Below are 21,464 nucleotides of genomic sequence, written 5' to 3'. Positions count from 1 at the left end.
GAATCTTCCTGAGGCTAGCTGTGTGGAAAGACGCTAGTCTTGAAAGGTCGTGCTCCATCATTCGCCAGCACTCCGAGCCGTAAAGAAGAGTTGACATCACACAGCTCTGATAGATTCTAAGCTTTGTCTTTGAGCTATAGCTTGCTGACCTCCACACTGATCTTTAACTCATAAAGGCATTTCCCGCTTATTCAGCCTGTTTTCTATGTCCACACCAGTGCCACCATCCTGGCAAAGCACACTTCCAAGGTATGTGAACTTGTCGGTGTATGGAATGGCCTGTCCTCTTGCCCTTATTTCTGTTGGGAAAGGGACATAAACACACATGGCTTCCATCTTCTTCAAGCTAATTGTCGACCTGATTGCTGAATATGCTGAGCTGGTCTGTCTTCTCCTGGATGTGCTGCCAAGTGTGGGACAAGAGGGCTAGATCGTCTGCAAAGTTGAGGTCCTCGAGTGTAGAAAAAGGGGTCCATCTTATGCCTCTTCGCTGATCTTCTATTGTGCGACGAAGAACCCAATCGCAGTTTCCCAGGGTTCTTGGTCATCCATTTCCCTGTCACTAAAGTCTTCATCCTCAGACCCGATGACCATGTCCGAGTCTGAGTCTTTTTCTTCCTCTTCATCTTGGTTTCACTCCTCGTCTTCTTCACCTCACTCTTCTGAGGCAGCATAGGGCGGTACTTCCTCAAATATGTCGCCCATTGTTGTGTCTCCCACAGGTTCCTGGTCTACGTGTTTCCAACAACCTCACCTCTCGTGACGGCCTCTGTTATAAGCTCAACTAAACGGTTTGTTGCAGTAGCGGCAGAGATGTGCCATACACTCACTCAAAGGGATTGCTCCAAATGAGCATCGCAAGTTTGACGTCTGCTTTTATACCCATTGCAAGTCATGGGGCGAGTGACTTAGAATGAGTAACCATGAGTTTGTCATCAGCCCTTGGAGTTACTCCCCCAAAATACTCATTGCCAGTCACAGGTGAGTGACTCAGAATGAGTAAACATGAGTTACTCATCAGCCCTTGAAGTTACTCCCCCAAAATGAGTAGGGAGCACACTGAGGGTAAGGGTGAGAGATCCTAGGTGTAGCCTAGGTTTACTCTTGCACGAACCAATAAAAGTATGAAACTTCTGCTAAGATCATCATAAACAAGAAGCCACCAAGGAGGACAACGTTGTTTGATTGAGCTCCGGTTGCTTTTGTTGACTTAGTGAAGTGCGTGTCATCTACCAAACAGTGTATCAACAAGACAATGAGGCCACACTCCCAGCACTGATTCAACAGATCGAATGGTTGAAGCGACAAGTGAAAATCCAGAAAGGGAACAAACGCAAGCAACTCAAACGATGGCGAGCCAAAAACCTGGACAAGGTTAAGGAGCAAAAGAAGAGATGGAGGTACAAGACCGGACAAAAAGTGAGAGACCAAAAGTGGGCAGGAGAAATGACCATGACACAACCTCCGCTTGTGACAACGCCAACCCATACCGTGGAGTCACCCTGTGTGGTGACTGTTGCAAACACAGAACCAATGCGACAGCCTAGCCAAATGACTGAACCAGACAGGGTTAAAGACACCATGCCAAAGGAAATGCTCGATGGTGAAACGAAGGCAAACCCACCGAAGCCAGTGGATGAAATGACACCAGGAACGATCCTTGCCAGCTGACAGAAGGACAAGATTAAAGCCAAGAGGAGACAGAGAAAACAGAACAAAAGAAACAAAGACAGAAACAAAGCCAATGTCAGGCGTATGCGAAACGATACTATCACAAAAACAAGGACAATATCAGGGAGAGGCAAAAGCTATGCCATCGACAAAAGAGGAACAAGCTCAGAGAGATCCCACTTTGCTCAATGGACGAGACAGAGCCCACACGCCTCGAACCAAATAAAACCCTTGCTGAGTAAACCAAGTCTCCCCTTTGAACATAGGGTGTTATGAATGGTCTCGAATCAAATAATAAAAGCATGAATTTATAGGTAGTGTCTTTCTTTTTCCAAAATACAAACGTGGTCAATTTTTGAACAAGCGCGGTGTGGGGCGGTGCAAACTTCAGGAACCAAACGTTGAATACTCAGCTTTGTTCGCTCAAGGGAGACCAAACAAGTGCTCCAGGAAACTCGTGTTACTCAAATTGAGTGAGTAACTCCGAGGAAGTCATGAGTAAAATGAGCAAATGAGCAACCCATGAGTAAACGAGCAACCCTAAGTAACTCAAATTGAGGGAGTAACTCCAAGCAACTCATTTTCAGACACTTCCAACAGATGAGGCGGTCGCTGATACAGCAGCGATCGTGTTAAATCACATGACAAGACCGAATGCAAAGTCAAAGGACATTCACTCAATGTCGAGGGTAAAACCCAACTTAATTACCAAGTGTTGCGACAAAACAAACTTGACAAACTTTGTTGTCCCTTGGACACACCTCGAAAAACCGTCATCCATCAAGCATCCACTCAACCTGCAAAAAATAACTATCAGTTGGTCTACAAATGCGTCCTTCGACCTGGTACTGCCATCACGTACCCTTACGGATACAGACTCACTGAGGAGGATTCGTTCACAGACAATCTTCGAACTGGCTCAACTTTTACTTGATCTTGATGAGGAGGAGGATTGAGACTTTGGCTTCATCCAGAAGACAAAGTACGGGGCGCCAACTTTTGTGTGTGGACTGAGTAGGGACACTATGGAACTGAGATGACTTTAAGGAGACTACTCAGATGTGACCAGTGGGATGATTGTGTTCTGGATCCTCTCATTGGCCGGCCACATCCAAAGAAGCCTTTATCATAATAAACTAGGGTGCGTGTGTGGGGCACTGTCTTCTTCTTCTACATAGTGTGACATTTTTTGCTTTTTTCTTCTTCTTGTACAAATAGTACCGTTGTTGTTTTTTCTTGTACATTAAAACCTGTTGGATTTCATTTTTTTTCCTCTGGTGTTTTTTCTGGCCATGAGGGGCCTGGGACTCTGTGACATCATCCCTTTCTCGACCGATGTGACGTCATTTGTTTGAATTTTGAATTTCCTGACCATTATCTTTTTATCCAACATGGTTACGCAAACACCCAAACCTGTTTCCTGAGGGTTCGCAGCAAGGGAGGCGTCACGTGTCTGTGACGTCATCGTTTGAAATTTGAATTTCCCACCTAACGTATGTTTGAATTTCCCGCAAAAATTTAAATCCACCAATCAGAACGCTCCAATTCCAACCGTCAAAAGGGGGACGAACACCCATATAGCACTACTGCTAAAGAATAAAAAACAATATCATTTTTCTTGTAGGGCAATGACAAGAGATTGTATGAGTTCATAGTGCGACATTTTTTAGCCTGCTGTTCAGAGGTGAGTTTCTTAATTTGTATATTCCTTTAGTTGTTATGTTGATGTCAATGAAGTAGTTAGTGGTCAGGTTTTGCAAATACAGTTGTAAATGGACAGCTAGTCCTTCTACATGTACACATACATACTTTTTTTTTCTTACCTAGGATGCCAAAGGACAAGAAACAAGTGTGGAAATTGAGATCGCTGGAGAAAAGGTACAAATGTACACAAGTTCATTCAATTTAAAAGATTAATGCTACATTGTAGGTTCATAATGGTGTTCAATTACAGTAAGGAGAACATTAATTAGTTTGATCAAATATGTTATTGCTCCAATGTACAGTAATCTTTTTTATTTTTGTTTATTTTACTTACCGGTAAGTCATAAGTTTTACGTAGAAGTGTTTATTGTTTGACCACCTCATTATGGTCTAAAAATTTGTGGCCCCAGTGGAGGGGTGTGGCCCAGTGGTTATGTCGCTTGCCTTGAGGTCCGGAGATCCTGGGTTCAAGACCAGCTCTGACCGTTTGCTGAATTTGTTCCTGGTAGTCCCTGGTTCAACTTCCCAGCTGCACTTGTAAATAGCCAACTGGTTTGCCTCCGGCCAGTTGGGATTCCTAACAGTTGTTGTTGTTGTAGTTCTGTTCCGTCATTTTGTTGCTTGTGTTTCATTGGCCCTGAAGAGCCCCTATGGGGAGCAGTCAATTAAGTATGTATTGTATTGCATTATAAACATTTCCTTTTAGTTCACAGCTACAGGGCTGATGATTATTGCACGGAATTACCTTGATGTGTATCCCTATGATAAGTGGAATGCAAAGGTAATTTTCACTGAAATTAAATCTTATCACCCCCTTTCATCCTTGGTTTTAATGTGACGTCAAGTGGGCAGTCGTTGTCCCTTAACAAAGAAAAGGTGTCAAGAACACATCCTCCAAACTCCTCATATGGAAGCCAAACATTTTCTTTTGCTTTATTTGAAAACGATAAGTGATGATTATGTATGTGAAAACGAAAAATTAACATTAATAATATTAATGATGAAATTACACACAATTTAATTTTAATGTGTACAAGAATGCATCAAAATCTTACAAGGATGCTAATGACACTGTGCAGACTCACCACTTCTCTTTCTCAGGCAATGCTATATAACATGGTTCATTTAGTTCACTGTGCTTGCATGTATTTTGAGTAATGACACACCTACAGTATTAAGTTTAGAGAGCACTCAAGCATTAAGAGTTTCTTATATTAAATTCTTTTGCTCTTTAAACTTTCAGTGTTCATCAAAGTTAATAATGACGTTGAATAATTAACAGTAACTATTTGCTGTTGTAGACTATTCCTGTCTATAATCAAGGTGAAGAGTTTCAACCAAGTTCCATTGAGGTTTGTAGTTTCATGTTTGTCCACTTGAAGTAGAAGCAAGTGTTTTTATTAATTTTTTTTCTGTGCCTTAATCTTTCTATTCCCACGACGCAATTAAATGTCAATTTAATGTGCTATGTTGCTGTAATAAAATAATCTTGAGTTTTTATCAATATCACTTTCAGTTAGAAAGGAAGAAAGATAATGGTTTTGCCAATTATTCCTGAAAGGAAGAATAACTCTATTCCAGGAATCTACCTTTATCCCTAGAATAAATTCTGTTCTGTTAGAATAGCAGATTTATCTCTGGAGTAACTGTTATGTCAGGTATAATTTATTCCTCCTTTCAGGAACCGGCCCAGGTCACTTGTTACAGGTCATTAATGTTTTACCTATACTAAAGCAACTCAAAACCTTCAAATTGGCGAACCTAATGAGGTCTAAGTTTAGCATAAGTAAAGGTTTTGTAACGAGTAACCTGCGAAAAAGAGACCTATCCTTTAAACCTGTCACCATCCAGGTAATAACCTACTCCAAGAGGTCTTTAACTTCAATGATCAAGTGGAAACCAGATGTGTTTTCCTTTGAGCAAGACATGCACACAAATTTATTGTCATAATTTCTATTGCAACAGATGCTAGATGGAGAAACCAAACCTCCTCCACTCTTGACTGAAGCAGACTTGATTGGTTTGATGGAGAAACATGGCATAGGCAAGTGAAACAAAAGTTTTTCCTACAATCAGCTTTCTGTGAGAACAAATTCCTGGATTGTGTGACAGTTTATGGCATAATCTTATTAGGGACAGACCTATGCCCCCTCGCAGCCATGAAGGGGATCAAAACGATGAATCCTGAGTTCATTATGGGCCGATTTACACGATACGATTTTGTCGCATGCGACAAGCTCACGACAGGCCTACGAAATGACTTACGATTGTCGCAGCGTTTTAAAACATGTTTTAAAATGCTACGGTATTTTTTCTGACGTACACAGCAATCGTAAATCATGTCGTGGGCCTGTCGTAAGCCGTTGTCGCATGCGACAAAGTCGTACCGTGTAAATCGGCCCTAACCCTTCCCCAAGTGGGCATGAATCAATTGGGAATTCTTCAGGTGTCATTGGTTAACAACATCTACAGTGAAGGTCCACTCATATACCATGTCCCCTTTAATTAACTTCCCTTCCTGAGAGTGAGTGTGATAAATTTTACTCCAGACGATATTACTTGTCAAATGGGTTTTTTTTTAGGTGTGAATGGGTTAACAGTGCATTAAAATGATAGAAAACAAAATTTGGTTGCTGTAGGTGAAGCAATTAGGTAATCTCATCAAAGAGAATTACACTCTAACATACACTGTACATAACAGTGATACTATTATTATTATTATTATTATTATTATTATTATTATTATTATTATTATTACAAGGCTGCTGCCTAAGAAAATTTTAAAGGGGCCCTCAGAGCTAAACGCTGAGAACTCAGGAGCCCAACATATGAAGTGAAAGGTGTTGCTGTGAAAAATTAAGGCGCCCAGAGCTATTCTTTGGGAGCCCCAGGCTACCGGGCTCCTGTTAGGCAACAGCCTTGTATTATTATTATTATTATTATTATTATTATTATTATTATTATTATTAAACTTGGACTGTGACACACTGAAGAACTGGTGTCATGAGCCATGTGCATGAAGAGAGAATTATTTTTTGCTTATTTTTCGCTGATCATAAATGGTACATGTAGCTGGGTGCCTGGGCCATCAAGGATCTTTTGCCAGAGGCCATTTATCTGGCCCCTAGATCTGCAATACTGCAATAACTGGCAACCCCCACAACCCAACTACAATCCCCAGCTTCAGCTGCCTTTCTCACTGACAAGCAATGGAAATAGGGACATTGAGCAACATGAGGTGACAGAAGATTTCCAAAATGTATGAAAAGACAAAGTTGCAGTTTAAAAATCTTCTAACATCCTTGCAACATTAGGCACTGATGCCACTCATGCAGAGCACATTGAGACCATTAAGAGCAGGTGCTATGTGGGGGTACAGCAGGATGGAACCTTTTTACCAGGACAATTAGGAATGGGACTTGTAGAAGGTAATTAGAGTGCTTCTTGTATCAGAGGTGAAACTAACAAATAAAACTAAGGTGGTTATTAATTAAAAGATGTCTAGTACGTTATTCATAACCTTTCTCTGTGGACAAGCACTTCAAAATTATCTGTCCTCCATTCCTCAACTTATCTGTGGTTTGCCAGTTAGTAAATACTACAAGTCATGTCTACCTCTTGGGCATCATAGAGCTAAAATTTTGGCTTTAAAAAGATCTCTTCATTTCACAATTAACCAGCCACTAGTTATAAATGACATGCATACTACATTTTAAATAATTTGTTTTATTTAATATGCTGTTGGTACAGAAAATTTGATTCCTCCCAAACAAAACCTCATGGTTAATAATATTTTTTGGCAATAAAATTAATCCTCTCTTTAAACTTTTAAAAACAGGCTATGATCTGATGGGATTTGAGTTATCAAAACCGAGATTGAGGGCTGAACTTGAAGCTGATTTGAAAAGGTATTTAAGCTTAAGCTTGTTCCTCCCCCTCATAGTTTCGTTTACTTAGAAGTTCTTGCACACGAAGATTTGTATTCTTAGTATAGTTTACCACATGATTTCGAGGGCATTTTGGAATAAATAAGCATGAGTAAAGTTTTTCAAAGGCGAACAAAATTACGGCGAGTGCAATTTGTAGTCTTTGAAAAAATTTACAATGATATTAATTATTGCTTATTTATTCCAAACTGCATGAGAAAAATCATGTGATTTAATAATATGTTCATGAGAAATTTTAGAGACATTGTCGCAATTGGATCATGTTTACTGTAGGTGGTCTTGACCGCTATGTCGGTCGCTATGTCGGTCGCTATATCGGTCGATTGTCAGCCGATACCTGACCGATATGGCGCCCGAGAGTTGGTTGATAGTTGGTGGACACTCAGTTGATGGCTGGTCAATAACCAGTCGACTATCGGCCGATATCCGTATGACAATCGGTCGAGAAGACCACATATGGTAAACATGATCCCAATTTAGCAGAAGCAATGCCATCCAAGGCTCAAATTGTGCCATCCAAGGCTCGCATTATTTTGATTGCTGTCTGTGACTTTCTTTGATCGTTGACCAATCAGAATGCTTGGTTTGTTTCCTCTCTTTGCACTGAATTACTGGGTACCCATTTTTCAAGCACTGTGTTACCTGAAAACTGCATTTCTCTAAACCAGTCGGAACTGAGTAATTTTTCTTTTTATGTATTTTATTAAGTGTTATTCAGTCTTGTTTCTTTTTTGCAGAATTTGTGAGGGAACAAGAAATAAAGATGGTAAGAATTTCGTAGGAAGTCTGATCAGTTTGCTCTAGGAAAAGTATTTCGCATGAAATTATTATCATTTTTTTGAAAATTCTTTTTTGGTGTTTTTGTGTGTGTTCATTGTTTTAGATGTGCTTGTGGAACAAGTTGCCAAGTACAAGGAGCAGTTTGTTCAAGCTGTACAGCAGGTTTGTTAAAGACTGGGTTTTACTTCGGTCTTACCACTGTGTTTTGTATGCACAGGGTTGCAAGCATACAATGATGATGAAGAGACATGATTCTTCGATAATAACTCTGGGAACCTGGAAAAGATCCAGGAGTCGAACCTACAACCTTATGGCTATTAGTTCGGATGCTTTTCCACTCACCTATTCAACTAGATTGGGGGTCCAGGCATGGAGCAGTGGTGAAAGCACTCGCCTCCCACCAATGTGGCCCGGGTTCGATTCCCAGACTCGGCGTCATATGTGTGTTGAGTTTGTTGGTTCTCTACTCTGCACCGAGAGGTTTTTCTCCGGGTTCTCCGGTTTCCCCTCTCCTCAAAAACCAACATTTTGCTTGATTTACGTTAATAACTAACAATTATTGTTAACTTCCGAAATTAGCACTCCAGCGCTAGAACGACTAGATGCTCAGATAAAGTTCCTTTCCTCTCCTTCCTTTTTTTTTTATCCAATCAATTGAAACTTGACCTTCCTTGTGTTTTTGTTGCAGGCTGTCAGATTGGATCAGGCCTTATCTAATTATTTTGGAGACCCCCAGGAGTTTATTGATGAAGGTATGCAATCATGCAAATCGTGCAAACGGATGCAGCAACTCTGCAGATGTTGGATGTTGTTGGCATTTTTGTGCAAACGGACGCAACAACTCCCTATGATGGAATGACGTCCAGTGTATTATGGGAAGGATACGACCCATAAGACTTTGTAAACTTACAAAATTCGGCTGCCATCTTGTTTTCAACACGTTAATGTGTTGCTATCTCCATGGAGACCACAACGTAGTGCGCGTGTGTGGCCCCAACAATGTTGGAAGAGCTGTGCAAACGAATCCAACATTGTTGCGCCACACTTCGTTGATTACGGAACAAAAGGAATGTTGGGAGTTGTTGACTCCAACAACATGCAACAGGGTGTGCGAGCGGACGCAACATGTAACAACCAACAATGTTACGTCCGTTTGCACGTTAATAGGTGAGATTTTCCACTGGCTAAGTGAAACAAAATAAGTGGACAATGTTTTTCTCACACATCGCTGGGGCCTGGGAAGAGGTCAGGTGACCTAAAGCGGGCAGTTGTTTTTGCTGGTCCGCCATTTCTGACCTTTTCCCCACTCACCCACCCAAAGATTTTCACTTGTTTGAACTTGTATGTTGATTCATGCTTCCGTGACCCTTCTAGTTCAAAACTTTTTTCCTCAGCCTTGTTTTTGAGGTATACCGTTTTAACAACTTGTACATGTTGAGATTACAATAAAGCCAGTCAGGTTGTGGCGGGTAGCTTGACATAGCTACCAGAGGTGTGTGAGAATTATTATTTTATTCCTGTTCTTAGGAATTATTTATCATGAACATTGTTTGAGTCACATTTTTCCGTAAAAGATAACTTTACATCGGGGGTTGGGCTCATCTCCTTGAAAATGCGGAGATTTTCAATTTTAAATGATCTGTCTCTTACTACAAAACAAATCGGGGTTCTCAGTTTTGGCATATATTTTTTTCGCATTCGAGCTATCAAACTCGCGTTGCAACTTGTCTGCAAGTATGGCTTATACCGCCATGTTTCACGGCACGTTTATTTGTAGTTCTTGGGAGTGAGGATGAAAGAGGCACAGAACCGCTGCGGCTTTGTCCAAGGTGTAAAATAGAGCAGATGATTCTCAAGAAAACTAAAGATGGCAGGTGGGTTTTTGCTATGATCACTGAGTTGCTTGTATATTTATAGGCCTTTTTCGATATATTAAAATTCAGCTTGATATATAGTGAGGCAGTGAGGACAAAGACAAAGGGAAGTTGATGATAAGCAAATATTATCCACATTCCATTGTGTTTCTGTTGTTTTTGTCCTCACTACCTCACTATCAAGCTGAATATTTGATATTTCGAAAATGGCCTATTATCAGAGATCTCATTTAATTTTTGTTCATTAGTATTACCTGTAATTACATGTAAACAAAAACAGCCCCCTTAAAGTGAATCTTGAATATCGCGATCGTGTCATTTGACCTTGTTGTTATTAATTTTTGTGGAACAGGTAGTAGACTGTCCTTGATCAAGAAATGACATTACAAATTATACAGGATTTCTTGGTGTATTTCATAATCCGTCAAATCTTAAATTTACTAGTCACTGTTGAAAAAGGAGTCTTTCCAGAAATCTGAATTGCTTAGTTTGGCCAGTGTACAGAAGACAGACAGACATAGCAGAAGACACTAGACAGACAGAAGATAGATTTGCGGCCTTAAACTGATTCACGTCAGTGATATATACTTCACAGAAATAAATCAAACTGCGGTTAAACAAAAGCATATTACTTTGACAGTTACAAAGCCAGCAAAGCATTTGGTGCTGGTTAAATTCAAGAAGACTTTACAGCTAGATCTCGTAAAGTAATCAAAGGAACAGATAACTTTAACTTTAACGTTGACACTCAAAGGGTTTTCCATTCCAGAAAGGAATGGCATACTAAATTATATGCTGATTCTACGTAAATTGTGTACCTGGGAATGTAGGAAGTCAAACTGTTCTCTAAATTTTAATCTGTTTTTGTATAAAACTAAAATTTTGAAAGATAGAAAGATATATTTCATTTTAACTCACTGCGTTCGCACACATGAAAATTATTTTCTAAACCGTTATAGGAACTTGCACAACACGACAACCACAGTCAAATGGGTTGGTACCTCACGGAGAGCCAATATAAGCTCTATTACTGTATTCGAGCACTGTGTATAAACGGTCACATTGCTTTTACTCCACAGAAATACGATACGCGAAGCTATATCCTCATTAAGCTAGTACACTTGCACAATACATATGATACGGTTAAATTATAGTGAAAGCACTGATTATAATCATACAAAACTTGGCTGTAACTAAAAGATAGCAAAACGTTCGCGTGTCCCATCACGCGTGGAAACTTAATGATAGCAATTAGATACCTAGGCTAGATGAAACTGAAAGCCGGGCAGATATATCTTCTTGAATATACAAGTCTTTGGCGTAATCGGATTTCCATCGCCCGTGTAATTTTAATAACCTGTCTGATACAGGGCCGCTAGGTGAAGTTACGGCAGCGGTTGCCCCACCAGACCTAAGACTGTGTAACCCAAAAAGTTTCGAGTTGTAACCTAGAGCCTTGAGAGCTTCCAAAAAGATTTCTCGACACCTAGAATAAGAAATTCCTTTGTTCCCTAAAACATAAGTATTATAATTTTTCTGAAATACTAACTGCCTGATTAGGAGACCGTCTGCATTATGGTCCATTCTTGCAGCAGACATATACCTAAGGACCATACTAACTGGACAAGTGGCATTGTCCGTTCTAGCAATAATAGCTTTATTACCTTCCCTGTAGACATCTGTTTTACTACTTGGTATAACAATGGACATATGGTCATCTGCGAAAGTTATATGCGAAGCTTTGATATTTGCTAACTCATTGAATCTGAAGACACCTGCAAAACCTAAGAGAACTATGACTGAAATTCGCAGATCTTTTAGATTAGCGTCTACCTTGCCATGTTTAGCAACTATTCTCTTGACCACATCAATAGAGAGAGGGAGCTTCCTGTTCTTCCGTTGTGTGCCATTACGTTTCGCGGCTTCAACAACATTTCTACACATTCCGGTTTTCAAAGGATTATTACTACAAGTTACATCTACTACATCGTGTAGCCAAACTAATGCAGCATAAGCCATACTAACAGTGCTGGGAGAACCAGTCTTCCTGTGAAGCTGAGACAAATAGGCCGCTACAACAACAGGCTCTTGTGGCAAAACGAATTGAGCCTTAACATCATTGCGCCAACGCATAAATTTTCGACACTCAAGTAAATATCTATTCATCGTCGAAGGTTGTCTGGCCTTAAACTGATCAGTAATGAGGCGCAGCTTGAAGGGAGCTAAAAATCCATAGAGACTTGCCCAACAGGACTGAGCAGAGATGGCCTGTTGAGGAAAACAAAATGAAAAACACATAACAGAGGGGTGTAGAGGTGGAAACAGAGGGGTGTAGAGGTGGAACAATCTTACTCACTGATTCATGGCTAAAAGGAAAAAAGTACTAAAACCCGGGTGCTATTAGTTCTCAACACCACTACATTCATTAAATGAAGATCAAAAAGGGGCAATAAATAACACAGCACTATTGGAGTGCTATTCGTTGTCGACACAACTTCTGCACATTGATACATGGCCGAAAAGAAATAAATACCTCAACACTGGTAAGGTGCTATTCGTTGTCAGCACATCTACCTCATATAAAATGACCAAAGTGAAATAAATAACGCAACACTGACAAGGTGCTATTCGTAGTCAGCACAAATTCCACTCGCTGGATTGTGGCCGAAAGGCCAACCCTTCAGATTCTTACCCCGAAGGAACGAAATTCAATCTTAAAGCCACTACATATCCCGGAGTAGTTGGTGAACCCAGAATAGAATTGTGATTTCGTCCGTGCGTCAAAGCTTGAGGCATAGACAAAACTCTTAAATCCTGGATGAAACTGCAATAAATATTGGTTAACAGGGGCCAAAACACGGCTGACTTCCACAGTGGAACAATAAGGGTGCCCTTGGCTCCCTAACTATACATATAGGCAAGCGTTCTGGGAATAAGATAAACTGGCGGAACTAAGCAGCAGTTCTCAACTTCCCTCGACTGCATAAATGCGTCAATGCCCGACGTTTCCTGGTTCCAAAATCTAGAAAAATATCTGGTGATTTTTCTGTTGTAATACGTGGAAAAACAATCCACCGTGTGGGGATCCCAAAGACTATCCAAGTCTTTGAAGACGTCCTCAGTGACCTGCCAATCGTCAAAATCCACCAGTTTGCTAATAAAATCTGCCCTGGCATTGCGATCTCTAGGAACCCATTCAATATCCAAATGAATGCTGTGTTCGTAACATATCTTGAATATTTTTAAGCCAATCGTGTGTAACTCGAGTTTCATGCTACCGACCTCAACGATTTCGGCAGTGGCCTGGTTATCGGTATACCACTTAATATGTGATGAACTTAAAATAGGAAGGCAAGACAGAAGTGAGAATTCAATTGCACTTAATTCTCGCCACGTGAAACTTCTACTCCTTTCGTCCTGCGTCCGCATTTTGTGGCAAACAAGCTCGCCGTCATTGATATAAGAAACAGCTCCGCAGGCAATATTACTAGCATTTGAAAAAGTTACTTTCCGAGGTTTGCGGAAAACAAAGCAATTTTTAAAATTGCGTAGATGGATATTGTTCTTCCAGAAAACGATTTCATCCTTACAATACTCGTCTAAAATCATAGGTGTATCCCAATGCTCAGCAATAGCAATTGTCATCTGACAGTGTCTGGTAGTAATTCTGGGTAAACTTTCCAGTAACCGGACATGTAGACATAACTTTCCCGACAAATGATGACAATTGTCTAGCCGAAATTGTGCATTTTTGAGCTTCAATAAAAGCCACACAATCAACGATACCTTGGGCCCTCCTGGGTGTAATACTAATAGTACCAAGAGTGGAGTTCCAGACCAATCCTAACCAAGTAATAATTTGCGTTGGTTCCCAAATTGACTTTTCGCTATTTGTTATGAATCCGACTAAACGTATGTCAGGACGAACCCTACTAGCTATAATATTTGCTGAATTATAGTCGTCAGCTATGGACCAACCATCATCTAAAAATACCGCGATGTAAATACCGTTAGCCCTCCACCATCCAACCAAAGGGCGGAGTATCTTTGTAAAGATATAAATAAGGAGCTACAGAAAGGCCAAAAGGAAGAACTGTGAAAACGTAAAACCGCGTCTCCCCTTGAAACTCCCATGAAAAACCTAAGAATGTTTGATGTGGTTGGAAGATCTCGACGTGATGATAGCCACTCTTAAGATCAAAAGAAAACATATAACCATTCTTGCGAAACATAAGAGAAGCAATTTTCCAATCATCGTACTTAATCCTCAGTTTCTTAATGAAATGATTAACATATCTTAAATCAAGAATTAACCTTTTCTTTCCATTAGGCTGAACGGAAACCGACAATGGATTGACGACATGGGGTTTGTAAGACAATTGCTTTAGGCGTTCGGACTCCAGTAGCTCAGTGATTCTCTACGAAGTCAATATTTTTCAGGGCTGAAGCGTTGTTCTTTGAATAATATGCAGGCGGCACATCCCAGAAAGGCAAACGATAACCAAATTTAATTACGTTTAATATGAAGGATGAAGCACCTAAAAATACCCAAAGTTCTAAATTTTTCTTTAAATTGCCCTTTACATTGTTATTCCGTCCTAGATCTTCGTCGATTTCAAAACGATTCAGTACCTGAAGTACATCCGTAAACTTGTCGAATTCCTCATGAATGTCCGATTCCCTTAAGTCCGGTTCCTGAAGCGTTTGTGGTGGTGGAGGCTGGGGCAAAGGCGGTTGGCTTGTACTGGCCGAAAGGGCGGGGGTAGAAGCTGGAAGCCCTGCAATCTTTGGCCCAGTGACCTGGCCTTCCACACCTGAAGCAGTCCCCATGTGCACAAGAGCTTGGACGGCCTGCGGGTGTCAAGATGGGACGAAAATATGAATAGTTGAGTAACGACAGATAACAACCAAAGAGCAAAACTTGCTAATTAACACAAAAGAAAAGGAGGGGCGGGTGGGCGGGAAAGCAGAATACAAAGCTATATTGGTGACGCGAGAAGTGAAATAAGCATACGGTTACTGGACTATATAGCAGTACATGCTATGACACCTTACTCCCATGTGGTACAGAAATCATGCATACTTGACAGGTATTACGTAACAGTAATGCACACGAAGGTGAGATAGAAAACAAAGTGTGAACACTGACGTTCCGTAATGAACTCCTATAGAAAATACATTTTCATTTTAACTCACTGCGTTCGCACACATGAAAATTATTTTCTAAACCGTTATAGGAACTTGCACAACACGACAACCACAGTCAAATGGGTTGGTAACTCACGGAGAGCCAATATATATAACACGAGAAAATAACAAAGCACCTGAGTGAATAACAGGAAGAATATAAAGTAAAAACAATAGCGATACAAATACCACGAAAAAGATGATGATCCGGCGTGCCCAGGTTGGGAGTTGTACAACGCTTCTTATTGCTCTGCTGCTGTCGTTCCCTTTCTTTCTGTTTCCTTTTCCTATTAGCTGCGGTTCTAGCCGCATGTTTTTGTAGCGTAGCCGTTTGCTTTTTATTGATGTAACTGATTAGAATATGGTCAATAAAGGTTAGGCAAATAGCCTTTCTTGTATAATTATTTGCACGATATATTGCCTACATCGTGCGACGTGCTGGTAAGGAGGCTATCATATATGTTATGGACAGGAGACAAAAACCCTTACGGCATGGTGGGATTCTCCCGCTAGTCATTTAGGGGAGAATGGAAGGAAAGAGTCCTCCTGGATGGAACGCCTCGAACAGGAACGTTGGACAGAGTAGAGGATAGCGGCCCTTGCGTAGCGTTTAAGAGGTGCGCCATGGAACAGGATTGTAAGGAAAGACCTGCCTATAGGCAGAGTACACACACACATGACATGTGTACGGCCTAAGAGTCCCTGTGGATTTTTTTTTCTTCAAGGAAAAGGAAGTAATAGATTTAAAACGAATTATAGCTATCTGCAATTTTGAGTTATAGGGCAGTTAGTAGTATTGCCTCTCTTTTCAGTTACATGATTGGATGCCAAGGCTACCCAAGGTGTCGTTCCAGTGCCTTTTTCCCAAAGTTTGTGATTGAGGCTGCCGTGGACGAGTCCTTGTGTGGAAATTGCCAACCGGGAGATGTACATAAGGTCAAGTTTAAATTCAAGAAAGGATCCGTTCCACCGATGATGCCTCTGGAGTAAGTGTCAATGAGTAAAGTCCTACCCTTTTGTAATCTGAGCTTTTAAGAAATTTCAAGGATCTTCAACAAGTCTTTAAGATTTTTTAAGTCTTCAAGGGACCAAAATAATAAACTTTGGTCATCTTGAAACGTCTTAAAATACATTCTAAAGATCCTTGAAGAAATCTGAGGAACATCTGTTTAAGATATTCATAAGTTCTTTGAAAGACCTTAAAAGATCCTCACTGCTGTTCCGCCTAAAACTCGAGAGTTTTGTGATTGAAACTTGAGTTGTACGAATCCCGAAAGGTTTTTTAGAAAATTCTTATTGCAATTATAATGGCAGAATCTGTAAACGTTCCTTTAAGATCTTAGGATATCCGCGACAAGAAGTTTGAAGATCTTGACAGGGTTTTTTTTCAGAGTCCTTTTGGATGTGTTTGGGCGGGAAGATGGCTTTCCCCTAATGAGGCCATCAAACTCCTCAAAAGATTTCACCAACAAAAAAGGACAAAGTAATCTTTTAGGAGACTGTATTGTACATATTGTTGCATACAATGCGGTAGATGTAAATGGCGTTCATTGTAAGTTGATATACACTGTACTTCTGTATTAACAGTCTTAACTGTTGTCGAATCATATATAGATTAACGAATTTGTTGAATCCAACCATTAGGTACACAGGCTGTGTTGGCGGATGTGACGAAACTCTTCGAGAATTACTGGAATTGAAAGACTTGACACGACTGCCCTCAGAGTCGGGAACAGGTGATTCTGTAATTTTATGATGTCGTGCTTAGTTGTGTGAATGTATGCTTCAATGTGAACTTGTCCCAGTGCCGTAACAGTTCCATTTACTCTTTAAGTCTACGTAAAATTGAAAATGCTTGGTTCTGTTCTGTTTTTGTAATGCTTTGTTTTTATTCTGATAAAAGTAGAGGTGCACTTCGCTGTTAAGCAACTTCTCAGTCAATCCGCCTTAATAATAATACAGTAACAGTTCATACGATGCTTTGAAGTCCTACAAGACTGCGAGCAGTCTCGCTTTTGCTCTAAAATCGCTGAAACGATTTTTCAAAATGGCTAAAGCTGCGGGTCGCAAATACTGCGGGTGTTGGTTAATACCGCAAATACTGCGTGCGTTACTCAAGAAGTTGGGAAAGCACTTGACCATGGTGTTTCTCCTACACTTTCGCGCTCTATCTTCCTGCCTGCTTTACAACGGAACAGATTACAGGCGAGGCTTCCTTATATGTTAATTATAATAAAGTTCCTATATAACGCGCGCTCTCATTGGTTTAAACAGCGTGCTTTATGAGAGTACAAAGCTCGGAACAAACGAAAGCTCACGCCATCATCCGCAGAAATGGCAGATAAATTTCCGAATTTTTCTTTGGGTATTATTGAAGCTGTCAGTTAAAGGCTTGCTCAGATATTCTGTCAAGTGCTTTGGATGGAAGACCTCAGCCGTCGCCCGGTCCAGCAGTTCTTTCAAGCTCAGAAAGTGCTCACGCTGGAGTTCTTCATTTACAAAATTCTCAACAGGTTTTCAGATTCCAGCCGCAAGCAATGAACAGTTTGTTTTCCAGTTGTCATGTCGGAAACGTGCAGGTGTTCATGAGCAACAATTCGGCCGGTTTTCACTGAACTTAATTATTTAGATCCTCTTTTTTTGCTGTTTTTTACGGACTGAAACCTAACACTGAGGCACTTATTTTTTCATAAATTCGAATTTTGTGTGGTTTCTGTCAAGCCACTTTCCAGTTGATTGATGTTTTGACAAGCCTTTGTTTTATTAACCAATCAAATAATTTTAAACATTCATACAAGGGCTCTGATTGGTCCAAATTAGCGTGCTTTATCAGAGTAGAAAGCACTGCGCTGACGACACCTCAGTTCGCCACAAGAAGCGCTCGCTTTGAAAATAAAGTAGAATTTTTGAAGAAAATTACTTGTTCTTTATCATAAAACAAATAAAGAAGCCTTGACTGTGCTCTGTTCTGTTGTAAAGCACTTAGGAAGCGGCTAGAGCACTCTAAACTCGCCTATCGGCTCGTGTTTCCCCCTACACTTCTTTCGTGCTCTAACCGCTTCCTAAGTGCTTTACAACAGAACAGAGCACAGTCAAGGCTTCTTTATTTGTTAATTATGAAATCGTATTCATATTACTTCTTCGCACTTGACTGTCTGTTCCCCCGATTAATTACAAGGTGGATCAAATTACTCTGGCAGAGGGGGACGGAACTCTCGTGTTGGTGGCAGGGGACATCAAAATTCCTCAGATCGTGGGCGTGGTCGTGGTCGTGGTAACGTCAGCAATGCTAGAGGACGTGGCAGCAGACCACCTGCAGGTCGAGGTGTTACAAGACCTGTCCAAAGAGGAGGTTTTACCTCTAACCAGCCAACAAGGAATGAAGAGCGTGGTGTCATACCGTCTAACCAGGCTTGGCAACAAAATGATGGGGGTACTTCCTCTTTTCCTTCGGGTAATTTCAGATTAAAAGGGCTTCGAAGAAACATCTTGGTGTTTTGGTTATTTGAGGATGTTTTGGTGGCTCTATCGTGTTGTCATTGCCGAACAATAGTTTATATTCAGTGTGTGGGGTGAAATGAAGCTGATAAATGACCTTTGTTTTCTAGGTTCAGGATTCAACCAAATTCCTGTGGCTAGTGACTTGCGCGGGTATGTGTCATCAACTCATGGCATTGTGCGTTTTTAGGGGCAATGACTTTGGATCGCGCCTCTAAATCGCTAAGTTTGCCTGTGTGGTTTTCATCTGGTTTACACTTACGACGCAAACTCTGGGACATTTTGATAATCAACACTTCTTGTTAAAACAAAAGTTACACTTACAGAACGTTATTGCGTCTACGTAAGTCTTTGCTATTAAGTTCCTAGTGATTCGTGGGTAGGTGAGGTGCATTGTGGGGTCTTAAATTCGTTCGTCCGTTTGCCCCCACAAAGTTAAGGACTGGAACTACCCTGAGATCACAAGAACTTGGACTATTGTGCTTATGCTATTGTCTCCTATGCTAACCAGCTCTTAAGAGCTATCACCATGTTGCTCCATTGGGGTCTGTTCTTGCCTTCAATGTAGTCTTAGTCGCTTTTTCTTTCTTTTCTGTACATCCAGCAGCAATGATGAGAACTGTGTAGTCTGCACATGTGCTCAACCAGCCACAAAATTCACCGTGAAGAAAGATGGACCTAACAAAGGTACGGCTTGCTTTAAGAGCCTGAGTGCATTAAAGATAGCGCGTGGTTCAGATCTACCCTTACTATACAACTAAGGGATCTAGATGTACAGTAGTGTTAAATGCATCAGACTTTCATGCAGCTCTTACAGAAATTTACTCGCCTTCATCATTAAAAATGAATCACGGAAATCACCAGCCTTCTCAAAGTCATAGAGTGGTTTTCAATTGAGTGTCGAAAGTAATTAGCGAATTGCATTGGTTTTGCATTGCTTCACTCAATGATTGGTTCAAAGTTCTTGCGCCACTTTTTCAACCAATTAGAAGTGAAACCAAAACCGCTCGTGGTTCGTACGTGCTCATTTTTTCGCGCTTTGTGTCGGTTACATTTAATTACTTCGAGTTTTGATTGGTCTACTGGATTGTCTCCGCCCTTTTTGATTGGCCAAAGTAATTACTTTGGTTTTGGTTTTACGACACTCGATTGAAACTCGCTCTAATCAAAATCGAATTTCCTTAACTGCGACGATCTTTAGTTCATAAAACTGTTTCATTCCCGCACTTCAAATATGTGACTTGATATGGATTTTCTGTGACGTTCAAAGCCTCTTAAACCGAATTTCTCAGATTGAGAGAGAGAGAGAGAGGCTGCCAGGACTATCCGGGTGGCTCAAACTGTGATAGGATACTGCCCCTAGGGTTTACAGTCATCTATAGTGCAGTCATGACCTCCATCTCATGTAGCACCTTTCACACTCCGCTCCAAATTCCATCATTTCGCAGCCAGCTAAAGTCAAGCTCAAGTTCTGTTGCTCATTTGTAAACATTTTCCTTTAGGTCGGCCATTCTATAAATGCGCTAACAGAGACAGGGGCTGTGGGTTTTTCTTGTGGGCAGACGAAGATGCAGGGAGTGTCTCGTTTTCTTCTTCGTCAGTTAATGACACGGCACCCTTGCGGCCAGCTAATAATTTCAACAGGAATAATTATTCAGGTACGGTGCATTGTAGCCACTAGATATGTCAACATAAGCTGCCCTAACATTAGCTTTCTTCCAGAAAAGAAGCGATAACTATTTTCGTCGCGAAACTGATGCCTTAAGTAAACTGAATGAATCCAAGGTCCTTTTCCATGGCAGCTCTAAATGAAAGTCCAGTCCTATGTTTTTCAAGAACCCACAAAACAACCAGACCAACCATGTAGCGGTCTTGGTTCACCAGGCACCTTCGGATAACAACATCTCGCCTTGCCACTAAATCCTTCATAAAAAAAACATCGTTGTCTTCATATTAAAGAACAAGCTACCTTGGTTGCCCAGGCACGGTTTCTGCCATTTGTCGGCTTCACCCTTGGAAACTAGGGGTTTTCTCGCTATGTGGGAACGCATCATTGTGCTTGGAAACCGCGTAATAAATGGGGCGGGGATTAGTCGTTTCCGCGCACTACAGGTGGTTTGCAATCAATCTCTAGAGACAGATAACAATGATGTAATTTGCAATTGCTTCACGAAGAAAAGGAAATAATGAGAGATCTTTGTGTTCGTCCACCAACATGGCGGCGTTGCCGTAATGTGAAAACCACCTGTTAGCGACAATAGCAACGTCAACGAAAGAATCACTTTAAATTATTTTTGCACCTTGATTAAATATTTTGATTCTTCCTTCTCGTTCACATTTGTAAATTCAGGGCGAAGTATCCTTAAAGGGGATTGACGCGAATGATTTTGAAGGAAAGATAGGAATATTATAATAATAATAATAATAATAATAATAATAATAATAATAAAGGATTCACTATTGTTTGCTCACGTTGTCCTCATAACCTTACCTGAAATTCTGTTGTATCGCGTTGTTGTTTTGCAGAGATAAAATGAATGTTAAGTTCGTGCTCCACGAACTGCACGATTTTATTTCGTCATTTTGTCGGTGCCGTAGCCGTCGAGGTGTCTCCAACTCGACTCGGCTAGTCCTCTTGCACGCGCCTGAGCGTCCCCCTCGGCCTTAACCGGAAACTGTATTACAACAAATTTCATATCCCAAAAAACAATGTTCTCCGTCATTTATGGCTGTGAACACGCTCTGAATGTATTTGTGTAATTTTTTTTCTTTTTCTTTTTCAAGGATTCAACTCAGGACGAAA

At 40.7% G+C, this 21,464-nt stretch overlaps 2 protein-coding genes across 5 annotated transcripts in view; one reads left to right on the top strand and one right to left on the bottom strand.

Annotated features, from left to right (window-relative positions):
* LOC138060680 (DNA topoisomerase 3-alpha-like) overlaps nt 1–21,464 on the top strand; it is a 42,865-nt gene that overhangs the window by 15,910 nt on the left and 5,491 nt on the right. Inside the window, exons 17-34 of one of the 4 annotated variants that reach the window (XM_068906522.1) lie at nt 3,296–3,355; nt 3,499–3,549; nt 4,082–4,156; nt 4,677–4,727; nt 5,341–5,419; nt 6,690–6,803; nt 7,214–7,283; nt 8,060–8,088; nt 8,206–8,264; nt 8,791–8,854; nt 9,880–9,976; nt 15,976–16,149; nt 16,808–16,899; nt 18,342–18,596; nt 18,772–18,814; nt 19,266–19,348; nt 20,164–20,319; nt 21,446–21,464. The exon at nt 21,446–21,464 is cut by the window's right edge and continues 21 nt beyond it. In XM_068906522.1, the coding sequence (XP_068762623.1) occupies nt 3,296–3,355; nt 3,499–3,549; nt 4,082–4,156; nt 4,677–4,727; nt 5,341–5,419; nt 6,690–6,803; nt 7,214–7,283; nt 8,060–8,088; nt 8,206–8,264; nt 8,791–8,854; nt 9,880–9,976; nt 15,976–16,149; nt 16,808–16,899; nt 18,342–18,596; nt 18,772–18,814; nt 19,266–19,348; nt 20,164–20,319; nt 21,446–21,464 (1,571 nt within the window). Of the gene's footprint in view, nt 1–3,295; nt 3,356–3,498; nt 3,550–4,081; nt 4,157–4,676; nt 4,728–5,340; nt 5,420–6,689; nt 6,804–7,213; nt 7,284–8,059; nt 8,089–8,205; nt 8,265–8,790; nt 8,855–9,879; nt 9,977–15,975; nt 16,150–16,807; nt 16,900–18,341; nt 18,618–18,771; nt 18,815–19,265; nt 19,349–20,163; nt 20,320–21,445 lie in introns of all 4 variants that reach the window. The other 3 variants (XM_068906521.1, XM_068906523.1, XM_068906520.1) reach the window with 3 other exon arrangements.
* Nucleotides 11,228–12,142, bottom strand: LOC138060682 (integrase/recombinase xerD homolog). Its single transcript, XM_068906525.1, has one exon. It carries the CDS (start codon nt 12,140–12,142, stop codon nt 11,228–11,230), a length of 915 nt encoding a protein of 304 aa, XP_068762626.1.

The sequence above is a fragment of the Montipora capricornis genome, chromosome 8, assembly GCF_036669925.1.
Source record: "Montipora capricornis isolate CH-2021 chromosome 8, ASM3666992v2, whole genome shotgun sequence".
In the NCBI taxonomy this organism is placed as follows: Eukaryota; Metazoa; Cnidaria; class Anthozoa; order Scleractinia; family Acroporidae; genus Montipora; species Montipora capricornis.
This window is presented reverse-complemented; position numbering and strand designations above follow the sequence as displayed.

Coding starts and splice junctions, on each gene's coding strand:
- LOC138060682 (XM_068906525.1), bottom strand. CDS start 12,142: ATGAATAGATATTTACTTGAGTGTCGAAAATTTATGCGTTGGCGCAAT.